Below are 23405 nucleotides of genomic sequence, written 5' to 3'. Positions count from 1 at the left end.
AGCCTCCCTCATTGTCAATTCCGCCGACTTCTAGAACAGCAGCTGATACAACACTTCTAGAACAACGGCTGATACAGCATTTAATAGTTTGTTGAATATTGCGGACAGGTAGTTGGAATTACTTATGGTTTCCAACACCATTTTCGGCTTATTGAATCCCTAATAATTGAATCCTCTAAAGTCGAGCTCAGGTCATTGGTTGGGCACTTGATAGGACTGTGATTCCGACCTTCACGGTGGGGACAACCAAACCAACAAGGGATGGTTTTTGGCACCAAGAACCATTTACTTGAATTGCAGAAGAGAACCCAACCACCTAGGAAGAATTGACCACCATAATTTTCCCGAACAAATGCGAACCCTGTCACAACCACCACATGGTGCCTTCACAATCCTGTCCAAGCCGGACCTCGCGCCGAGTCTTTCCTGTCAGAACCCTTCCAAGAAACCAGGCCGACTTAACCCCAACAACAATCGACATCCAAAACGGGGGAGGGCTAACAACAATTCTTAGACCAAAATCACGCAACCAAAAACCCAACACCACGATAGACATAAACAGGTAAAGGCAAACCATAGTCGTGAAAGTCAACCGGTGACTGATTCCTCCACTAGCCTAGTGAATTTTCTCTGTGATACACAACTGAAACGAGAACCACCACACACCCTGGATACTACATGTTCCAAAAAATTCCATCATTTACGTACTAAAACTTGGGTTCTAACATGAACATATGCATTATTGTTTAGAGAAAAATAAAATACCAATCTTTCAAAAACACCATTTTTTTAGTTATACCATTTTTTCATAAATAAAAGTTACATGAATAAGAAGACAATTTAATTATGTATGTTTCATTCTTTTACAATATGTCTTATAAATTTGCATAAGTACTTCTAATAATTCTTTTTAATACTCAAATTTCTATTTTTCTAGATTTTTGTTGCAACTAATGTGTCAAAATCGGGTATCATTATCTTACACCATCTCTCCATCAAGATCTAAACTAGTTAATGATAATTGTGTAGTGAGAGAAGAGAAACATTGCCTAGTGTTGTGATGAAAACAAAATCCATTACTGTAAAAAGAATCCCAAACCAGAGCTATCTATGGAAAGTCATAAAAAGTCATTGAACATTAAACACATCAAGTAGAGAGAGGCCCAATTTCAACACACACTTCCTTGAAATGATTTTTCCCACTATATATAAAGATATAAATCCGATCCATACAAAAAAAAAAAAATCGATGACATTGAGGAAGAATGATCTCTCCTAGCTTTCAAGGAATGAACAATAACATAACCACTTCCTCCTATTGCAACACAAAAAAATAAGGTTAACGCTTGAACAAACAATCATGAAACCATCCACATGGAAATAGAACTATGACATCTTGCACACCCTATAAGGCCACCCTCTAAGGCTTAGCACACAACACAATTCCATCCCCAAAGACTAACCACATAGAGCCAAACACTAGGAAAACATCTTGGCTTTTAGAACAATGCACAATAAAGATCAAAGATTGCTAAGAATTGCTTGCAAGAAAAATAAGACAAAAATGGGAAAGCCCAACTGCCAACTTGAAGAGGAGAGAACAAGACTACAACACTTAATAAAAGGGTGCACAACCCAACATAAAAAATGATGACATCCTTGACAACCAACATCACTACCATCAAGGCTCACAACATGCAATTTGATTCCATCCCCAAAGCCAAACCCCAAAAGGACAAATACCAAGAAAACTAAGGTGTCAAATTTAATGAGCAAAACACGAAAAAGAAAATACAATTCCAAAGTGAAAAATATAATAATTTCCTTTGAGATGGAAATTAACAAATAAAAAATTAATACAATTGCAAAGAGAAAACTATAATCATTTCCTTTAGAATGGAAATTAACAAATCAAAATTTTTAAATTAAGTTAAACTAAGATTAAAATAACACACTAATAATAAACTTCGCAAATGGAAAACAACTCATACCAACCCTAAGAGAAATGACATGAAAGTAAATGTAGGTGAGACCATCCAAAGTCATGTGTATTGATTAAATCCAACCTACCTTGCAATTTTTTTAAACATATCAAATTGGCACCCAATCCTTACATCCTTTGAAATTCTACCATACAAATACTAGCTAATTTAGATTTTGAATTTTTATTTTTATTATTTAAATAAAATATATATTTAAATATAAATTGGTATATGTCACCATCTCATAAAATATTATTAGTATTTAAAATTCTTTTCCCTGTGCCAACGATCACCTTCTTTATTATCGCCCCCTCTCACGCTTTAATTTCATTAAATTCTGCACCAAAATACCATGGTCCAATTAATCACAACACTCTACTATGTGCGTTTATTGTGCATACGAGGCATCCGACGCAACAAAGTGAACTGTTGATTTTGCAGCCGCTATTCTAATTCGTGTAGCCATCGCCGCATCACACTGATGTTCCTCAAATATAAAATAAAATAAAATTAAAAAAAAAAATTAAAAAAATAATAATAATAATAATAATAATGGCCAATGGCTCTTATCGGTTCTGATTGACTTTGAGAATGAGTTCATTAATTAAAAGAGAAGACTTGAAAACTGCTGATTCAGATTGAAAGGCATGCGCACAGTGGCCAATTTTGAAAATGTGATTACGAAGTTGTGCAGTTATGGTTACTTGCATAAGCATAAACTTATCACTAAGAAAAACAGCTTCAAGGAGAGGTAAAATACCATGGTCCAATTAATCACAACACTCTAGTATGTACGTTTATTGCGCATACGGGGCATCCGACGCAACAAAGTGAACTGTTGATATTGCAGCGGGGCCGGGATGCTCCGAATGCACAATCCACATGATCGCTGCGGTAAAAGTCTTTAAAAAAATAATTAACAGGTTTTAATTGTTCCATATTTTTTTTCAAGAAGCTGATGGTATTTTTTTGTGATTATATGGCGTTATAGTTTTGTTTGGTATTAGGTAGGAGATTTGACCAAACTTTTTCACCTAATTATTTAATTATATCTTTCAAATTAAGTATTATTTATGAAAAAAAATAATATATATATATATATATATATATATATATAATTTTAACTTTCAATTTTAACTTAACAATCATGGCTAGACTGAAAGTATTATTTAAAAATTAGGGTATGTAGATTGTGGAGAGTTTACTACAAATTCAAATTTATGATTCCCAAATTTTTTGGGAATTCGAAACAATTTACACTTGAAAAAAAAGGGAAAAAAAAAAACACCTAAAAAAAACCTTCCAAAAAATAATACAAAACTACAATGTTTTAAAAAAAATAAATAGAGTAATTAACTAATCACTGTAATTTAAATATTTTAAATACTCTTTTATATATATATATATATATATTTAAAATTTAATTAAAAATAATAAATTTTATATATTAAATTTATAAAAAATAAATATTTAAAATTTTAAAATAATAAATATTTAAGAATTTGGAGTTATTTATTTAGTAGATAAATTTTTAGAACTAAACTATATAGGAAAGTTGAAATCATTTTCTGCAAATATTTAACTCAAAAAAATCATTATTCAAGAAAGTCTTTTGTCCATAAAAATAGGCAGAATATATTCATAAAAATAAGCGGAATAGATTCAGAATCAATAAATGTTTTACCCTAGTTATATTCCAGCTCCAAAATCCATCTATCTACAATATTATAGATTCAAATGTTATTTATATATTAAAAAATATTTTATTTTAAATAATATTATATAAAATTATAGAGGAAATTTTAAAGTGCTATTTTTTAGTGTTTTTGATGGATTTTTGGCTTGAATTTAGTTATTTTTGGCCAAATCTTGATTTGTGTTGATTAAATTGGTTTTTTTATTGTATATATAAATTTAGCATTCTCAAAAACTCTTGAACACTTCAATTGTGAAAAATTCATTCTCTTATTTCAATAAATCTCTACTAAAACCTAGACAAATTCGATCAAAAAAATATTATATATATATATCCATATATATTTCCAAAAAAATCCCAATTAAAAACTAATGATAAAGATATATAATTAAAAGAAATAAAACTTCAGCTGTAAATTAAAAAAAAAACTGGTAACGGAATTTAAGAAAAAGAAAATATTGTGTCGAGTCTCGACCTTATGCTTTCCCACCTTATCCGTTCCAAGATGACGGGCGGCCGCAGTTTCGTAACGGTTTTTGCTTTTGAGACTGTGCCATCCGCACTTGTGTCATTCCAAACTGGTATTGTTTCCACATTCACTGCGGCTGGTGTGGAAAAGTCATCGGAGCACTGTTTGAATTCCTACTGGTTTCTTAGTATGCGGAGGAATATCTGCATTTTATTGTCAATATTTTTTCAACTCATGTTAATTCCAATAAATTCCCGTGACGGCGGTTTGGAAGAGACTTGTTGGTCAATGTAAAATTGTAAATCCTGTTTGCTTTGGAATTTCTGCTGCTCCTCCTTGACATGCGGGCTGATATCTCGACTTTATCGTCATTCCTTGAGCCGGTATTCACGGATCAAATTCCTATAAATTCCCCCTCGTCCGCCATGACTACCAGCCTGAAGCAAAGCAGCAACCAACTGAGTCGGTTTCAGTTACATAAAATAAAAATGCAGATGGGGCGGGAATTCTGCGTGTCGTTTTTGCGAACATCCATTTTCGGCTTATTATGGATGGCCATGGCTAGCGTAGAAGTTTCTGCAGCTCACAACTATAAAGATGCGCTCACCAAATCCATTGTCTTCTACGAGGGTCAGAGATCGGGTAGACTTCCGGCAAACCAGCGGTTGAGATGGCGGGGGGATTCTGCACTTTCAGATGGAGCTGCAGGAGGAGTATGTGATCGTATAATTCCATTCGATTCAGTCATCCCCTTATTGATATTATTACACTGCTATCTAGCTGGTTTCGAATTGTATTGATAGGTTTCCGAGTTTAACTTTTTCATTTCTTATGCAATTGCATTTCAGGTGGATTTGACAGGAGGTTATTACGACGCAGGAGATAATGTGAAGTTCGGTTTACCCATGGCTTTCACTACCACCCTGTTGTCATGGAGCGTTTTGGAGTTTGGAGAGTTCATGGGAGATGACCTCAACAATGCAAAAACTGCCATCCGTTGGGGTACAGATTACCTCCTTAAAGCTGCTGCACAGCCGGGTGTTCTGTATGTACAGGTAATATCATTATTTTCTTAATATACATATCATCAATAATTTCAAATTAATCTTTCTTGTCAAGTGGAAATTTGATTACAGTCATTAGATAAGTTTTTGAGAGTGAATAGGCTTATAAGTAATTATACTCAGGGAGAATTTTCTAACTATAATAGCTAGTTTAATTTTATAACATGTTATGTCAATTTTTTCTTTTTATTTCTATAAAAATCTCATTGCCAACTGATTTACCAACCAATGGTGACAAGAAATAAGTACATTTTTATATAATCAACCAAAAAAAAGCAATGTAACTAAACAAATTGTTTAAGTTTGTTTTTGTTTAAATCACTAAATAAATAAAATTTGTGATAAGCAACTTAAATTCTTATAAATCGAATTTATAATTTCAATAATTTTTGTAAACCAGCCTATCAAAAATGTCCCCTTCCTTAAACTGTCAAATAATTTTAGGATGAAAAACTTTTCCGTGCAAAGTCAGATTCCAGAGAATTCCAAAGTTGCATGGAGTTATTAAGTCACAAGTAGTAAGTTAATGATAGTTGCATTATTTTTTCCCGAGGTTGGTTGAAATATCACAATATTCTCATGAGAAAAGGTGCCAAGTCAATGATTTATTTAGTTATTATATGGAACTAAACTTAACTGAATTGTGGTTTCCCAAAAACAATTGTTCTGACTTCATTCATTTGTCAAATTCTAAAATATTTCCAAAAATTTAAAAATTAATGGTTTTAACTTCGTTCTTTGTCAAAATCTCTACAATGAAGATAAAAATGACCATTACAGAATGTTTGCGACTAATGCTTTGATAATGTAGACAATGAAGATAAAAATGACCATTACATAGTATTTGCAACTAATGCTTTGATAATCTGTCTAAATTATAACTCGAACTGTATTTAATAACTACACAGGTAGGCGAGCCGAACCAGGATCACCAGTGTTGGGAGAGGCCCGAAGACATGGACACACCTCGCAAGGTCTATAAAATAGACACACAACATCCTGGATCAGACGTTGCTGCAGAAACTGCTGCAGCGCTTGCGGCCGCCTCCATAGTTTTCCGTACAAAGGACAGTAGTTATTCTCAGCAACTCCTTCAAACTGCAATACGGGTATATTAATTACATCTACTGAACTTCAAACATAATATACGTATTCTTTGCAATCTTTTTTTTTAAATCTTACAGACCAATTTTCTGTTTGGTGAGGTCAGGTGTTTGATTTCGCGGATAAATACAGAGGCTCTTACAGTGATTCTCTAAATTCGGCAGTTTGCCCATTCTACTGCTCTTACTCAGGATATCAAGTAAGAACTCTTTTGATTAGCATACCTGTATAAAATAGGTAATAGATGATGATATGATTGTCATGGCACGGGCCTTTGCTTGCAGGACGAATTACTGTGGGGAGCAGCATGGTTGCTAAAAGCCTCGAATAAAGTATCATATTTTAACTACATTCAGTCAAATGGCCCGACGCTTGGCGCCGATGATAACGGTAATTTGTTCAGCTGGGATCAGAAGCATGCAGGAGCCAGAATTCTTTTGTCTAAGGTGAAATTATGCCCCAACCTAAATACAGTCGTCATTTTATTGGATTATGCCAGCGTCATTCTTTCCCTCTGTAATGTTATTCCAACGTTATTATTTACTCTAGTTTTGCCTTCGTTGCGTAGGAAGTTCTAGTAAGAAATATACAGTCCCTTAGCGAATACAAGAGCCATTCGGACAACTTCATTTGCTCTCTCGTGCCTGGAACACCATCTTCGCAGGCGCAATACACACCAGGTAAAGCTTCATGAAAACTAAAAGTTCTCACGTTCAGTATTCACCCCCAGAAAGTTACAGTCCCTTAACGAATACAAGGGCCATGCGGACAACATTTGCTCTCTCTTGCCTGGAACAACATCTTCGCAGGCGCAGGATATATCAGGACATAAAATTTATGGCGATTGTTGATTCTTCAAATATTTCGTAATCAATTAAAGGAACCAGGGGATATGGAAGTGGTTAATTATTTGATTCTAATTATGTTTGTCTGATTGCGAAATATTGGGAATTTTCAATTAACTTAAATTCAGAGTGATAGTGTTGTTTGGGCTCCGATTTATGTTGATTGCAAATTTAAGATTTAATTATTAGAAAAAGTTAATAATTATTATTTTTTTGATGATTAGATTTTGAAATATTCTTAATATAAATTACTAATTTTGATCAGGAAAAAAAAAATCAACTATAATTTAATTTTAGCTATCAAACTTTAGAATATTCCCAATTATTTTAACCTAATTTATTTATTTGAAGTTTTGCAGGTGGACTGCTCTTCGAAATGGGTGATAATAATTTGCAATATGTGACGACCACAACTTTCCTGCTTTTCACTTATGCAAAATATTTGACCGCTGCCCACCAAGTAGTGACATGTGGGGGCGTCACAGTCACTCCAACCCGAATACGCACTCTTGCTAAAAGACAGGTATAACCACCAAGTATTGTTTGTTATGGCTTTTGTGTGCAAAGAGTACTGCTGGGCCTATTGGTGATGATTATATTATGAAATGTATAGGTGTTGTTGTTATGGAAATTTTGGTTATATTTAGAGAAAATTTGGTAAATTTTTTTGTAAAATCAAGTTATAGTTGTTAAACTTAAAAATTAGGTGTTTTAGACGTTTTTTTATGGTGTCTAATCCATTTCCACCATCAAAGATATGATTCAAACACTGCTTTTACAAGATTTTTTGAAATTTTTTTGCCCAGATTCCGACTACTTTTGACTATCAAAACCAAAAAAATTAAAAAATTAAAATGTTGGAGTGTTTGATTTTTTTACTATGAAATAAAATTGAAAATTTAATAACTATAATCTAAAATTTTCAAAACTTTATGCAAAATTTTATCATTATTTTACTAAAATATCATTATTTTCTAAACAAATTTACTAAACTAACATATATATATTTAATAGGTGGACTACATACTGGGAGACAACCCACTGGGAATTTCGTACATGGTGGGCTACGGTGCCAAGTTTCCGGAGCACATACATCACAGGGGCTCGTCGTTGCCTTCCATTCACATGCATCCGCAGAAGATTTCATGCAACGATGGTTTCGAGGCGTTGCATAGCAACGGTCCCAACCCAAACACACTGGTTGGTGCTATCGTTGGAGGCCCCGACAACAGTGACCATTTCCCTGATGACCGCAACGACTATGCGCACTCTGAACCCACCACTTACAACAACGCTCCACTGGTCGGCTCCCTCGCTTATATGTCACAGTTCTCTTCCTAGTTTTAGCCGCTGCAGCAGCAGTCAATAATCCCGCCGTCTTGTTGTTCTTGGACCGTGCCCTAATTCCTATATGTATGTAGAGTTTCGGGGGCACTTGAGTCTACTCTTGTTAAAATTATAGGATCTTAGTATACCTGACTTGCAGGTGGTTGGATGTACTCCTGGTGTTACAGAGGTAGTTGAGAGGATTGATCTTAGCTCTCCCATAGATTAGGACTGGCAGTTATCCATTCACCATGTGGTTAAAAAAAAAAAAGACTTTTCAAGGTATTTGCTTCCATGGTTAACCAAATCTCAGGGAGTTTGTGTTATTTCGAGGTTTTTGTTTTGACTGTTATAAAATCTCTGGTCCAAACTTAGTAGAAAGTTAACTTTTTTGGGTTATTTCTTTGGTGTTTTTACTGTTTATATAGAAAGAACCCATACATATGGTTTGATTATGAGAGGTCAGTATTTATTTATATATAAAAATAAAAGCAAATATTTTTTGTATTTAAGTTTTTGTTATCCATAATGAATTAAGCAAAGTCTTTTTGTAAAAATCATATAAGAAATATTTTTGATAAACTCATTTCTAACAAATGTAATTCATCATCAAAATATATCATCCAAAATTCTTTATACAAATATTTACAATCTATTCCACCATTAAAAAAAATTCAAATAATTCAAGAATATAAAGTCATATTGATCTCCTCTCAGAGGATACCTCTAAAATCTTATACAGCTGCTTTGTTGCGAGGGGATGATCCTCTGGCCTTCCATTCATCCGTAACGGATGCCTATTAATTGCACATTGACCATAACGTAACAATATTGCTATTGGATCCAATACACGGACTTGTCAATTTCATATCACGGACTCGGCTTCCATATCTTCTAATTTTCGATGATTTCTATGTATAAAATACATTCCCATGGAAAACATCAAATTCTATATATTTTAATGTCTTTTATCGTTTTTTTTAAAAGCAGTGAGTAGGATAAGCATGATGCACTAACTAAGGTAATAGTTGCTATTTTTAATCTTATTTATTAAGTATTATATTATTTTTATCAATAAATGAATAAATAATGACAAATTAATATCATATCATTTTCATAATAAATAGGATGGAAACGCAGCGAACAAATCATTAATATAATAAATAATTTAAAAAAATAAATTTTTTTTTTTTTTTTTTTTTTTCATATTAAAAAGATATAATTATAATTTTTTTTTATAAATTTTAATAATATAAATTCAATTTTAAATTTAAATACAGTTTAAATTTTATTTATTTATTTTTTTTTTTTTCATATTAAAAAGATATAATTATAATTTTTTTTTATAAATTTTAATAATATAAATTCAATTTTAAATTCAAATACAGTTTAAATTAAAAAGTATATATATAATTTAATGTATTAAAAATTATATCAATTCAAAAACCAAACTCATTAAACTACGACCTTCTGAAATGGAGAAATAAATTGCTTCTCCGTTTTAAACTCAAGTCATATTGATTTGGATTCAAACATTTCACTTTTAATTATTTTAAGCAAAAAACATATTGAAATGTTGAATCTAAAAAGTTAAATGGATATTATTCTAAATTTAAAAAATAAATAGTTTATTTTAAATAGTAAAGATTTACATTGTTGTTGGAGGTGTGTGGAGGAGGTGCGATTATTTTCTTTCCCGGTAATATTTCTTATTATATCTAGTTAAATACGGGTGGAGGTTCAAATACAAAGGTTGAAGTGAGCCTATTAGGGTCTTTTTTCTTGTAACTAATTCTTTGAAAATATCTCTATTTCACATCCACGTGGATTTTAAATGTGTGGTGGATTGATTGTCCGAGGAAGGGCCATTTAAGCGTTTTCTCTTTAAGTTACTAGTTGAATTGTATCCAACACTTTAAAGGCTTTTTTCAATATTTTACTTTCCACTTAGGCTTATTTTTTTAAAGTTGCAAAAATTCATCGAAAAGTGTTGATTTAGAATACATTTTTTTTAAGAGTATTTTTTAGGTTTTAAACTTTCTTATGTACTTAGTATGCATATTTTTTTAAATGTTGGTGATTTTCATGCTGATTTTGAAAAGTTTTGATGCAACATCAATCCCTTTTTTTAGGGCTTATTTTTTAGGCTTCAAATTTTTTGATATATTAAGTATGGATATTTTTTTTAAATGTTGGTGATTTTCACGTGGATTTTGAAAGTAGCATCACACTTTTTTCAGGCATATATTTAACACTTTGAATTTTCTTATGGTTTAAATATGCACAATTTTTTTTTAAATGTTGATTATTTAACCATTTTTCAAGTTATTTTATTTATCTTGTTAGATCTCAAACTTTTGTGATCCATGATGTAGAGAATAGTCTTTCGTATTAATCACATTGTAAGGATTGGGTTGACGTTTCGAACTAACTAATGTGGTTCATCCTCAGGACAAGGATTATTCATTTTCTTATTTTTCGTCTTAAGATCTTTTTTTAAGGTTTTTTTGTTTTTCTTTGCAATGTTTTTTAAATGTTTTTTTTGCAAAGTTAAATAACAATAATAATATGTTGAAGTTAAGATTTTTTTATATATTTATACATCATTAATTAATACTTCAATACACATAAAATAATTATCACAAAAAAATTAACACTCAACAAAAATTACACATTTTGCGTATAGATATAATTAAAAAATACTTTTGCATATAGATATAATTAAAAAATATGTATTTTGGGGTATTTTTGCTACAAATGACATTTTTTTCTCGATCAAATGAGTATTTTTATATTATTAGCATAGTAAACCAAAGTACAAAAATTGACTTCACAGCTCCCCTCGCTTCAAGTAAACCAGAGATGAAAGCGAGGGGAGCTGGAGTATGCAGAAGTTATAACCATACAACCATTATTGTCGATGGGCTAACCAGACATACATAGCAAAATGGTGGCAGAAAAGGCAAAGAACCTGAGAACATCATGTCACTGAGGATGGTGAGGAGGAAGCCTAGGAGGAATTATTGGAAAGCCATGTCGCTCATGCATATGAAATTCAATGTGCTTTACTCGAGCCTCCAAGTCGCGCAAATGGCCGTTGATGTGTCAATGGTTTCGTCGAATTCTCTCGGGTTGCTCCAGAGTCTCATTGAGGCTGAATTGAATGTCATTCATGTATGCCACCAATTCGTTCTTATCTTCATAACGATTCCCTCTTATAATGTCCAGGTTTGTTTGGACTCCTCTCAAATGTTCAACAATCATTTCCAACATGGCTAGTGCCTCCACTATGCACGTAGAATGACTACGAGCATGGGTGACCTCACCCACCCGTTCCCTAATAATTGAATCCTCTAAAGTCGAGCTCAGGTCATTGGTTGGGCACTTGATAGGGCTGTGATTCCGACCTTCACAGTGGGGACAACCAAACCAACAAGGGATCGTTTTTGGCACCAAGAACCGTTTACTTGAATTGCAGAAGAGAACCCAACCACCTAGGAAGAATTGACCACCATAACTTTCCCGAACAAACGTGAACCCTGTCACAACCACCACATGGTGCATTCACAATCCCGTCCAAGTCGGAGCTCGCGCCGAGTCTTTCCTGTCAGAACCCTTCCAAGAAACCAGGCCGAATTAACCCCAACAACAATCGAAATCCAAAACGGGGGAGGGCTGACAACAATTCTTAGACCAAAATCACGCAACCAAAAACCCAACATCACGATAGACATAAATAGGTAAAGGCAAACCATGGTTGTGAAAGTCAACCAGTGACTGATTCCTCCACTAGCCTAGTGAATTTTTTCTGTGATACACAACTGAAACGAGAACCACCACACACCCTGGATACCCTAAGGAAAATTCGATTTAGAATAATCCCCCACATGAGAACTTACCCACCGACTAGACCACTCACTCAAAAGAATGAGCGACAACGTCACAATACTGGTCACCTTCGTAACAAACTATGAAAAATACAAGAACCAAGAACACAAAATTATTTTGAGATCGTCAAGTACCCATCTTCCTAGAGCAACCCATCATCGTCAACACCCGAGGTTCTGCCACACATAATCGAACTTACAACATCGGAGAGAGGAGTTACCGCTAAACCTACCAAGATCCCAAATGAAAGCAAAAAAGCCCACCCGAGAAGCCACAATAACAATATCTGAACCCTCCACAAAAATCCAGTTATCCCATGGCCCTGGCAAGCTCACTCAACCATCGGTGCTCAAGTTTTCCACCTTGCACTCCAAGTTCATCGCCCAAGATTTGAAAATCGTTGCGCTAAAGCTTCTTCGCATTATAACGAACGTAGGCGGTTTGAATTATTCAGACCACCACTGTGAGGGCCATGAGCTGTAGAGTGACCTACGGTGCGGACAGGCGAGCTGCGGCCACAGTGGAGTCACGCGAGTCACTTGGAAGAATGTGCGATGGAGGTATGCGTGTGGAAACTTATATCGTGTAGGCGGTCCCGGGTGCCCTGACCGATGTGTGGACTGACGAGTGGGCTGACGAAACGATGGGGCAGTCACCCACATAAACGGGTGGGCCGATGTGTTGAAGTATGGTGATGTCGACGAGTGTGTAATGCATGGATGGGTCGGCTGGGCACATGCATGATGGGCGTGTGTGTGTATAAGTTAGAAGACGAGTTGTGGAGATGATGAAGCAACTTGGACGTAAATCACTTAGAGGAGCCAAGTGAAGAGCGAAGAAGTGCGAGGGCGAGCTGCAGGTGTCGAAGTTCAGATGGAGGCGCTGGTCATGCAGAGCCCGAGTAGGGCGTCGGCGACATGATCGTGCAGAGTGCGCATGAGTAGGGTGTCAGAAACCCGGTCATGCAGGGTACGCCCGAGTAGGGCATTGGTGACCTGGTTGTGCAGAGCGCGCCCGAGTAGGGCGTTGGTGACCTGGTCGTGCAGAGCGCGCCCGAGTAGGGCATCGGTGACACGGTTGTGCAGCGCGCACCCAGGTTGGGCGACATAGACACGGAGGGCGGGCGCCCAAGTTAGGCAAGTGACACGGCGAGCCGAACGAAGGGTGGTTGAACTAGAGGTCGTGAACGGGAGTTTTGTAGGCGGTACTACGTACGGTCCACCGAACAAAGGGAGATCAAGATTGTCAACGGGAGTTCGGGTGAGAGGCAACACAGGTGTGTGTGCGCTTGCCAAACGAAGGCATGGTTGGGCTGAACGATAATGTCGGGCAGGGTAGCACGATGAGGGCGTTTGCTGAACGAACAAAGGGCGAGTCGGGTGAAGAAGTGCGACGGGTTGTGAACAAAGGCGGCTGATGTGCGGACGTGCCGGGTAGATGTGCACGGTGACACGGGTGGGTGCCCAACTTGGTCAAACGACATGACGAGTTGAATGAACATGTTCAGGGGTGAACAAAGAGTTGGGCGGAACGTAAGGCGACCATTTAGGCAGGTCGATGAACTGGGCAATTGAGTTTGCCGAAGTTGGAAATTTGGCTAAGTGTAAATTTGGGGTTTCCTCTAAGATTTAGCTTATGTTGTAAAACTTGAAGATTATATATATTGGTATACAGGCAGACTCACATTGGGGAGTTGCCCCACCCTTTATACTGTTGTGCATTTACATGTGTTAATGCTATTTATGATGAATGTATATGGGTTTCATCTTGTATAAAGGACAAAGATAATACTTGGTAACAAAAAATAAACTAAGTATGAATGTTAGGCGTAGTCCACGATCATAAGTATTGGTGAAAAGAAAGTGGTCGGTGGTGCTGCGCCTCGCTATAGTGCGATTGGAAGATTACTGCCAGTGTAGGGGCATGACAACCACCATCTCGTCACATCAACCTATACACCATCATAAGATTACCTACCACATGCCTCGTGGGGTGGACCCCAAGGTTATTTGGCCAGCAGTTTGGTCACCCCCATCAGAGGCTAAAAATGACATGTTAAATAAACTATTTTTATCGAAAAATTGAATAAAAAGATGTTGGGAAAACTGTATTTAAATTTAAATACAGTTTAAACTAAAAAGTATATATATAATTTAATGTATTAAAAATTATATCAATTAAAAAACCAAACTCATTAAACTACGACCTTCTAATGGAGAAATAAATTGCTTCTCCATTTTAAACTCAAGTCATATTGATTTAGATTCAAACATTTCACTTTTAATTATTTTACACTTGCAAAAAACATATTGAAATGTTGAATCTAAAAAGTTAGATGGATATTATTTTAAATTTAAAAAATAAATAGTTTATTTTAAATGGTAAAGATTTACATTGTTGTTGGAGGTGTGTGGAGGAGGTGCAATTATTTTCTTTCCCTGTAATATTTCTTATTATATCTAATTAAATACGGGTAGAGGTTCAAATACAAAGGTTGAAGTGATGACTATTAGGGTCTTTTTTCTTGTAACTAATTCTTTGAAAATATCTCTATTTCACATCCACATGGATTTTAAATGTGTGGTGGATTGATTGTCCGAGGAAGGGCCATTTAAGCGTTTTCCCTTTAAGTTACTAGTTGAATTGTATCCAACACTTTAAAGGCTTTTTTCAATATTTAACTTTCCAACACATCCTAAGAGAATAAAACAAGTTGACTTTCTATCCAAAAACACTTAGTCTCATTTTTTTAAAGTTGCATAAATTCATCTGATTTTGAAAAGTGTTGATTTAGAATACATTTTTTTTAAGAGTATTTTTTAGGCTTTAAATTTTCTTATGTATTTAGTATGCATTTTTTTTTAAATGTTGGTGATTTTCATGCCAATTTTGAAAAGTGTTGATACAACATCAACCTCTTTTTTTAGGGCTTATTTTTGAGGCTTCAAATTTTTTGATATATTAAGTATGGATATATTTTTTAAAATGTTGGTGATTTTCACGTGGATTTTGAAAGTAGCATCACACATTTTTTATTATTATTATAATAATAATAATAATATCTTGAAGTTAAGATTTTTTTATATATTTTTACATCATTAATTAATACTTCAATACACATAAAATAATTATCACAAAAAACTTAACACTCAACAAAAAATACACATTTTGCGTGTAGATATAATTAAAAAATACTTCTGCATATAAATATATTAAAAAATATGTATTTTGGGGTATTTTTGCTAAAAATGACATTTTTGCTTGGAATATGGCATGGGGGTGATTGGCTGAAAGAAAGATTTGGTTCAACCAATTTATGTTCTAGTGGTATGTGGAAGTCCTAAACCTAGTTAGATTTTCCATTCATTAGGAAGAGTTCCTTCTCCTTGGTATTTCATATGTAAATTTACTAGCTTATATGTGAATTATATGGTTGTTGTATCCTTATTATTTATGTTGTCTATATGTTGTTTATGAGTATGTTTTATGAAAATGATGATGCATGGCTCTCAGAATTTTTTGATTTGTAAATGAATGAACAATAAATTTATGACCTAATAAATGACAATGAAACTAATTTGATAAGGAATCAATGCTTCCTAGCAATTATCAAATAAGTATGGGAGCCCTATGATCAGATCTATTGTTATGACCTATAGAATGCATATATGTGACATGTTTGATGAAATGTCTGTCATGGCTAGTAGGGATCTAGTCAAGTATTTGAATTTGTATCATTATTTCAATGTTACTTTTTATTCCTATAAGTTTCATGAAGTTCTGGGTAGTGGCCTGAGTCCTGACCCTAAAAAAATGGCACAAAATCTGGGGTCACAAGCTCAGAACTAGTTGAAAAGGACCCCAGGCGCTTGCATGCCCTTGCTGTGAGAGCATCTGGAGGGTCCCAGTCACATGCATGTCCATGTCATGGGAGTGGCTGAGGCTCTAGGTTAGTAAAATACTAGGTTGTCCCAGGGGTGATCATCTGGAAGGGTTGGTTGGCTCTTGAGGGTTTTGTAGCATGTGTAGAAGGTTAGATTGGTTATGTTCTATCGATTCCACTTCCTTAACTATACATGGGGATTTGAATTAGAACATGGTAGGATCTCATCGCATGTCTACCCTAGAGGACTAGTTAACTTGGTTAAATGTAGGAGGGGGGTGTTACAAAGTGGTATCAGAGCATGGTTCAACACTTGGACTTGATGAGCTGAATGTGTTTTTCATGCATGCATATCAGATGTATATGTGATTGTTATGTATGAATAGTGTTGTTATAGTTGTGTTGCCATGTACGAGTTGATGATGTTGTTGTTTGGATGTGTTGGTCATGACTGCATGTCAGTTGTATATGCATTTGTTATGCATGTCAGTGTCTATATGTTGTTATGCATGCATTGTCATAGTTAAGGTTGTTGTCCATGAGGTCATTATATGCATTTTAGGACATCATGATGTTGTTGGTATGTTATGATGCTGATGTGTTGGTTGAGATAGAGCAGGAGATGAAAATAAGCGAAGTGAGGTTGGAACACTAGACTTTGGGGTACGAGTAGATCGTCATATAGCTTTGTAGGTTGAGCATGTAGGTATGCAATTAAAGATTGTTATGATAATTAGGGTTACTTATATACTTTTCATTTTATTTTTGTTATGGTTACATGTATGATAAATACTAGTTCATTAGTGTAGTCATATGCACATGTGTTGAATAGTCATGAATGATATTAACTTGTTGTTGTATGCATTGTGGTCATATGCTTGATGATTATGGTCATTGCAGTTGAGGTATTGATGTTATTATGTTTTGTTCTAATTTTGATTGACCTATGTAGATTATCATGGTTATGACATTCAATTATGAGTCAACCTAATTATGATAGTGTGTTGTACTAATCTAGATTGACTATACATATGTGATTGTTATGCATGAAGGACAATTGTTTATGAGCTTATGATGTGAACATGTTAGCTAGTTAATGTTATGGATATCATGACCTTACTTATGTTTGAGTTGATATGTTGTGAAGTTATATCGTGATAATATGGATTGATTGTGCACACAAGATAGCCTTCTTTGAGATACATTAGGGTATGAGTTTGCTTATGTCATCTATTTGGTGTTCGAATGTTTGATTATGTCATTTATTTGGTGTTTGAGTGTTTGATTATGTCATCTAGTTGATTTATTAACATGGTATGTTTGCAAGTTGTTTGAATGTTAGATTAATTGCATGATATGAGTATGTGTCTGTAAGATTGCACGAATGGATGGTCTTGTTTTAAGATGGTTGTACTAATGCATTATTTATTGAGACAACTAATATCTACTTGAGTGTAAGTGTGTGCTAGTTGTAGTAGTATGATTAATGACTATTGGTTGATTATGACATGGTTGTTAGTCTTGGAAAAGGTTGATTTCAATTAATAGAGATGATGTTTTGATCTTTGGAACATGTGGCTGACATGTGCAAACAATTGCAGGGAAACATGCTTGGTATTAGGATGACAAGGTAATAGTTGATGTGTTTATATAACTAATAGTTGGGTGATGTGACAATAGATAGTAAGACTCGATTTCAATGAGGTAAAAAGGTAAGAGAAAGGAATGGGTGATAATTCCTTTGGTTATGTTTAGGAACCTCAATTCCAAATGAATGAATTCTTTGAATACAAGAAGTCTTATTAACCCTAATCTAGTCTAACATTATGTGGATATGTTTGACAGGTATATTAGCTAGTTTCTAGTTATAACTGGATCCTTTAAGGGAATCAGAGTCCCTTGAGATATGGAATGGATGTGTCCAATTATAAGGCACTGTGCTTGGCACAAAAAGGTAAGATAACTGGTATATTATTATGTTTACTTATGCACTGACAATTGTGTATTTATGGTAGTATGATGCAGTGGATTACATGGCAAAAGAGACTTCCATGAAATATTGAAGAATGCTCAAGTAGAATTTCCTTTGGAGGCATTGGGAAGCCACGGGGGTGAGTCGTGGTGTTTGTTTGGAGTTTTTTTCCTTTGGTATTTTGTGATTCGTTTGAGCTTGATTGATGGGTTTTGATGGCATCTAGTGCAAGGCCTTGCCACTTTATTTCTGATGTCGTATTGCTACTGGATTTATTGGTTTTCTTCTTGATTGTATTTCATGTTCTTTCCTTTTATGTTTTGAGTGTCTTAGGAATTGGTTGGGGAAAGAGGAAAGTTAGTAGATCTCGAGGAGAGATGAATCAAATCCAATAGGAAATGCAAGACTCAGATGAAGTCGGTGCATGTATAAGGGCAATTGAAGGCAAGAGTATGAAAACCAGTTGGACTAGTTGGATCCATTGGTGTAAATGGATGATGGTAGGAAAATCATGAGAAGGGTAATCAGGTAATTAAGGTATATGGATTTGAGGCGTCATATTCCTTGGTTATGTTGGGAACTGTTGTTCTCAATGTTGTGCATGCATAACGGGATTTTTTTTAACCTTGACCTTATGATATTTAGTGATTGTGTTGTGACTATGATTATGTTGATGTTTATATATGCATATATGTATGTATGTAAGTATGTATGTCGTTGATTGACAAGGTTGTCAGGGATCATGATTTTTTTTATGCTAATATATGTATGTATGTATGTATATCATTGTCTGATAGGCTTGTCAGGGATCGTTCGTATGGAGGAATGATTGCTTATGCAGATGAATGACATGAAGAGGTTCTTGCTTTATGAGGAATCAAGTGGGAAGAGTAGCCTCGAAAAATTTATGAGGTCAGTATCATGTGGATATGAGTTGATATTATGTGTTTATACCATGTATATGTTTATGTTATGGACAAGTAATGTTGAGGGATACATCAGCGGAATGGAAGCAGTATGATCGGTGGCATGATGGAACATGCATGAATAGTGGAAAGACACTAGAGACAAGGTTTCTTGGTAGAGACAGTGTGGTTTTGGATGTGTAATGCTACTGTTGTGTATATGTTGTATATATTGTATATGCAGTGATTGTACCTATGATGTTGTGTTCCTATTATATATAGGATATTGTGTGTATATTTCATATGCAATGTTGGATATAGATCATAATATGTACATGTTGGATATGCGATGTTGTGTACATATAGTATTGTGTGCATGTTGGATATACGGTGTTGTGTGCATATTGTGTTGTACGCCTGTTGGATATGTGGTGTTGTGTACATATGGTGCTATCTACATGTTTTATATGTAGTGCTATGTACATATGGTGTTGTGTGCATATTGTACATGTGGTGCTATGTACATATGGTGTTGTGTGCATGATTGTAGAAGTGGTGCTATGTGTATGTGGTGTTGTGTACATGTTGTACATTTGGTGTTGTGTGTAGGTGGTGTTGTGTAGATTTCATGCATATGGTGATGTGTACATGTGGTGTCGTGCACATGTTGTGCATGTGGTGTTGTGTACATGTGGTATTGTGTACATGTTGTATAGGTGGTGTGATGTACATGTGGAGTTGTGTGCACATTGTGTAGGTGGTGCCATGTACATGCGATGTTGTGAACATGTTGTGCAGGTGCTATTGTGTACAGGTGGTACTATGTACATGTGGTACTAGTGTACATGTGGTACTGTGTGCATGTCATACATGTTGTGTTGTGTACATGCGGTATTATGTATATGCATTATGTAGTGTGGTATCGTGACATATGTATTCATTGTGTTGTATTCTATGTAGTACATGTATTGTGTTGTGTTCTACACTAGTTGCAGGTACATGTATTATGTGGTGTTGTACATCGGGTATAGATGTATGTGTTGTGTTGTACATCAGGTGTAGGTATAGGTATTGTGTGGTGTTGTACATTGTGTGTGGATGTACATGTTGTGATGTACACTATGTGTATGTGTACGTGATTGAAGAGAAGCAAAGGCACTGGGTGCTTTCCGGGTGTGGAAACCAATTCAATGTGTGTAAAAAAAGGAAAAAGGACAAAGATAGAAGCAAAGTACCAATCCAAGGATAAGTATCAGTGTTTTATTTCAATTTTAATTATGCATGTGATCTATGACTCTTATTTGTGATGGTTACATATGATCTATGACTTAGGTTTATGATGATTGCATGTGATTCATGATTTTGATCTATGATGGTGACTTTTGAGCTAATCAAACGTGATATGGTTATACATGATGATTTGATAAAATAACTAGTTTGACTTCTTGTGACAAGAACAGAAATGCAAGTAAACCTTATTAAAGGGACAACAATGAGGTATGTTGTGAATTTATTTCAATCTATTTTAAATCTAATGGAAATTTTTTGCTTGGTATAGGAATGCATGAAAATACCTGGTTGGGTAATTGAAACTGACTGCTAGAATTAGCATCGTCAGTGAAAGGAAACATGCAACAGTATGTTGGTAAAGCACTTCAGGAGTAGGGTCATTGTGGGAAATTAGTACCCAATAGTGTCCATTGATTTCCATGAGCATGATATGACAAATATGATGGTTTTGAGGTGGGGATATGGCTCGATTTTTAGACCTTTTGATGCAAGGAAACATTTCCAAGGGAGGGGTCACCCAAGGGACTATGTAGTAGAGAAGATGATGCCCATGAAACTTGGAAGGTGTGTGACTACACAGAAGGGGGTGACCAGATTACCTGAGGGACTGTGTAGCAAACAATGGAAGTTCAGTGATGGATTTGTTTGGTCATTAGCATTCCCAGATAGAATTAGATGAACAATGGGAGTGTGCCATGGAAAAATGATCTGGTAATTGTTCATTGAGAGGACTAGTGGCGCAAGATTGTAGTGCTGGACATTGGATGAAACTTTGACTTTGGTAGTCGATTCCAGACTTCCTTGGAAGGAGGTGAATCATGGTTCTACTTTTGAGGGTGGACGTGTAAGCTTCTAGATTCCCTTGTTGTATATATGGGAATGATATCATTTTATTTGTTGGTTGAAAAAATGTGCATATGTGTATGTGTATATTATTGTAAATATTGTATTAAGATGGATTTATAAAGCTCCATAGACAATATGATTATTTGTTGGTTGAAGAAAATGTGCATAAGTATATGTGGTTATTGTAAATGTCGTAATGAGATATATTATAAATCTCCAGTAAATAGTATGATTGTTATATCTTCAACAATGGTCATTATAAATATTGCAACTAGTTATGTTATAAAGCTTCATGGGTAGTATGTTTTGCTTATCAGTGGTCTAACTAGTTTTAGGTGTTATTGAACATCGAGGATGATTTTTCCCCAAGGGGGAGGGTTCTATAACAACCTTGGTAAAAATTCATGTAAAACAATATAAGAACAAGGTCACGGGACATATATTCCAAGCTGAATGGTGGGAAAAAAATCTTAGTGGGTGTTCATTTTGGTTTGTTATGGGTAAAGGAAATTGGAAAAGGTAATGGAAAGGAAAAGTGGTATTTATTGGAATTTTATTCATGAAAATAATTGAAAATAGTAGAAAAGGATTGTGAAATGTCACAATTTGCAGGTGAGGAGGAAAATGAAGCAAAATAATAAAATTGAAGAAAATAGAGGCCTCATTAATAAAAAGGATTATGAGGATCAGTTGGTAACATTTTGTCAGTTCATTTTTGGATATCTCTCTCACACTCTTGGACACTTAGATTTTTCTTGGAGCACTTCAACATTGGATCAAGAAAAGCAAAGAAGGAAAAGGAAAGCAAAGATCAAGAAAGGAAGAGCAGGATCAAGCAGCTAAAGAGGGATTATTTGCAGGTATCGATTTTCATATGTGATTTCCTTGCTAGATTTGGCATGCATGGTACATGCATGTTTGTATTTGGTTCTCTTGTTTTCATTGGCATGGGTTTTTCTAGGTGTGACAGTGATTTTTAGCCTAATCTTTCCATTTTCAGATAGCCATGGTGTGAAGGGGTTCTCATGTTTTGGTTGAGTTGGATGCCATATGGATTTGAAACTGAGTGAGGTGGATCTTTGAAAGAAAGAACACATGGTCTAGTAATTCCTGAACCAAACTGTGGATTGCAGTAAAGCCTTGACCTAGTAACCCCTAAACCAGACTGTCGGCTGTGGTAAAAAAAGATTTTGTCTTGCCTCTATAGGCCTAGGAATCCTCGACGGGTGATTGGCGGGATATACTTTAAAGCCTAGAAGTGGATGCCCTTGATCAGGCCAGGAATCCTTGGACAACAAATGGCAGGATATATGGTAAAGCTAGGAGGGTGGAGTCTCAAATATGGTCTAGTGATCCCTGAATCATATTGTGGATTGTGGTAAATCCTGGAGACTAGGAGACAATAAAATTCCTCTCAATGTATGTGGAGAAATTCAGTAGCATCCATGCTTATTTAAGACCTAGTGATTCGGTGTGGATTGCAGTAAAGCCTAGTTCTATTGATGAGGGTGATGTGGTGTAGCCTTGGGAAGCTCTGGTTAAGTTTGGTTATGAGTCCCACATTCATGCTTGGAATAAGGCATGAGGGTGATTGGCTAAAAGAAATATTTGGTTCATCCAATCTATGGTCGAGTAGTTCGTGGAAGTCCCAAGCTCGGTTGTCTTTTTCATTCATTAAGAAGAGTTCCTTCTCCTTGGCATTTCTTATGTAAATTTATGGGCTTATATGTGGATTCTATGGTTGTTGTATCCTTATTATTTCTATTTTGTATATGTTGGTTATGAGTATGTTTTATAACAATGATGATGTATGGCCCTCATCGTGCTTTCATTTGTAAATGAATGAAAAATGAATATATGAACTAATAGATGACAATGCATCTAATGTGATAAGGCATCAATTCTTTTAGTGATTCTTTGATAAGTAGGAAACACCTATGCTTAGATACATTGGTATGACCTGTAGAATGCATATTTGTGACATGCTTGATGAAATGTATGGCATGGCTAGTAGGGCTCCAGTCAAGTCTTTGTTCAAGTATTTTCATTTGTATCACTTTTTTGATGTTACTTTTCATTTTTTGAAGTTTCATAAAGTTCTGGGCAATGGCCTAAGTCCTAGCCCTGAAAAAGTG

The 23405-nt window shown here is 35.1% G+C and overlaps 1 protein-coding gene across 1 annotated transcript; it reads left to right on the top strand.

Moving 5' to 3' along the window:
• The first annotated feature begins 4596 nt into the window (after positions 1-4596).
• Positions 4597-8566, top strand: LOC149140669 (endoglucanase 17-like). Its single transcript, XM_089453244.1, has 8 exons — positions 4597-4860; positions 4996-5202; positions 6120-6320; positions 6422-6514; positions 6600-6761; positions 6884-6995; positions 7520-7683; positions 8175-8566. Exons 1-8 carry the CDS (start codon positions 4636-4638, stop codon positions 8499-8501), a joined length of 1491 nt encoding a protein of 496 aa, XP_089309370.1. The 5' UTR covers positions 4597-4635; the 3' UTR covers positions 8502-8566.
• The last annotated feature ends 14839 nt before the right edge of the window (positions 8567-23405 follow it).

The sequence above is a fragment of the Pinus tabuliformis genome, chromosome X, assembly GCF_031772625.1.
Source record: "Pinus tabuliformis cultivar Carrire ecotype Pingquan chromosome X, CPIR1, whole genome shotgun sequence".
Lineage (NCBI taxonomy): Eukaryota > Viridiplantae > Streptophyta > Pinopsida > Pinales > Pinaceae > Pinus > Pinus tabuliformis.
The sequence above is the reverse complement of the archived record's forward strand: the minus strand, read 5'-3'. Positions and strand labels throughout refer to the sequence as shown.

Excerpts from the sequence above, each read along its gene's own strand:
- LOC149140669 (XM_089453244.1), top strand. The coding sequence starts at position 4,636 with ATGCAGATGGGGCGGGAATTCTGCGTGTCGTTTTTGCGAACATCCATT. Across the intron at positions 4,861-4,995 it reads CAGATGGAGCTGCAGGAGGA|GTGGATTTGACAGGAGGTTA; the intron begins GTATGTGATCGT and ends ATTGCATTTCAG. Across the intron at positions 6,762-6,883 it reads CCAGAATTCTTTTGTCTAAG|GAAGTTCTAGTAAGAAATAT; the intron begins GTGAAATTATGC and ends TTCGTTGCGTAG.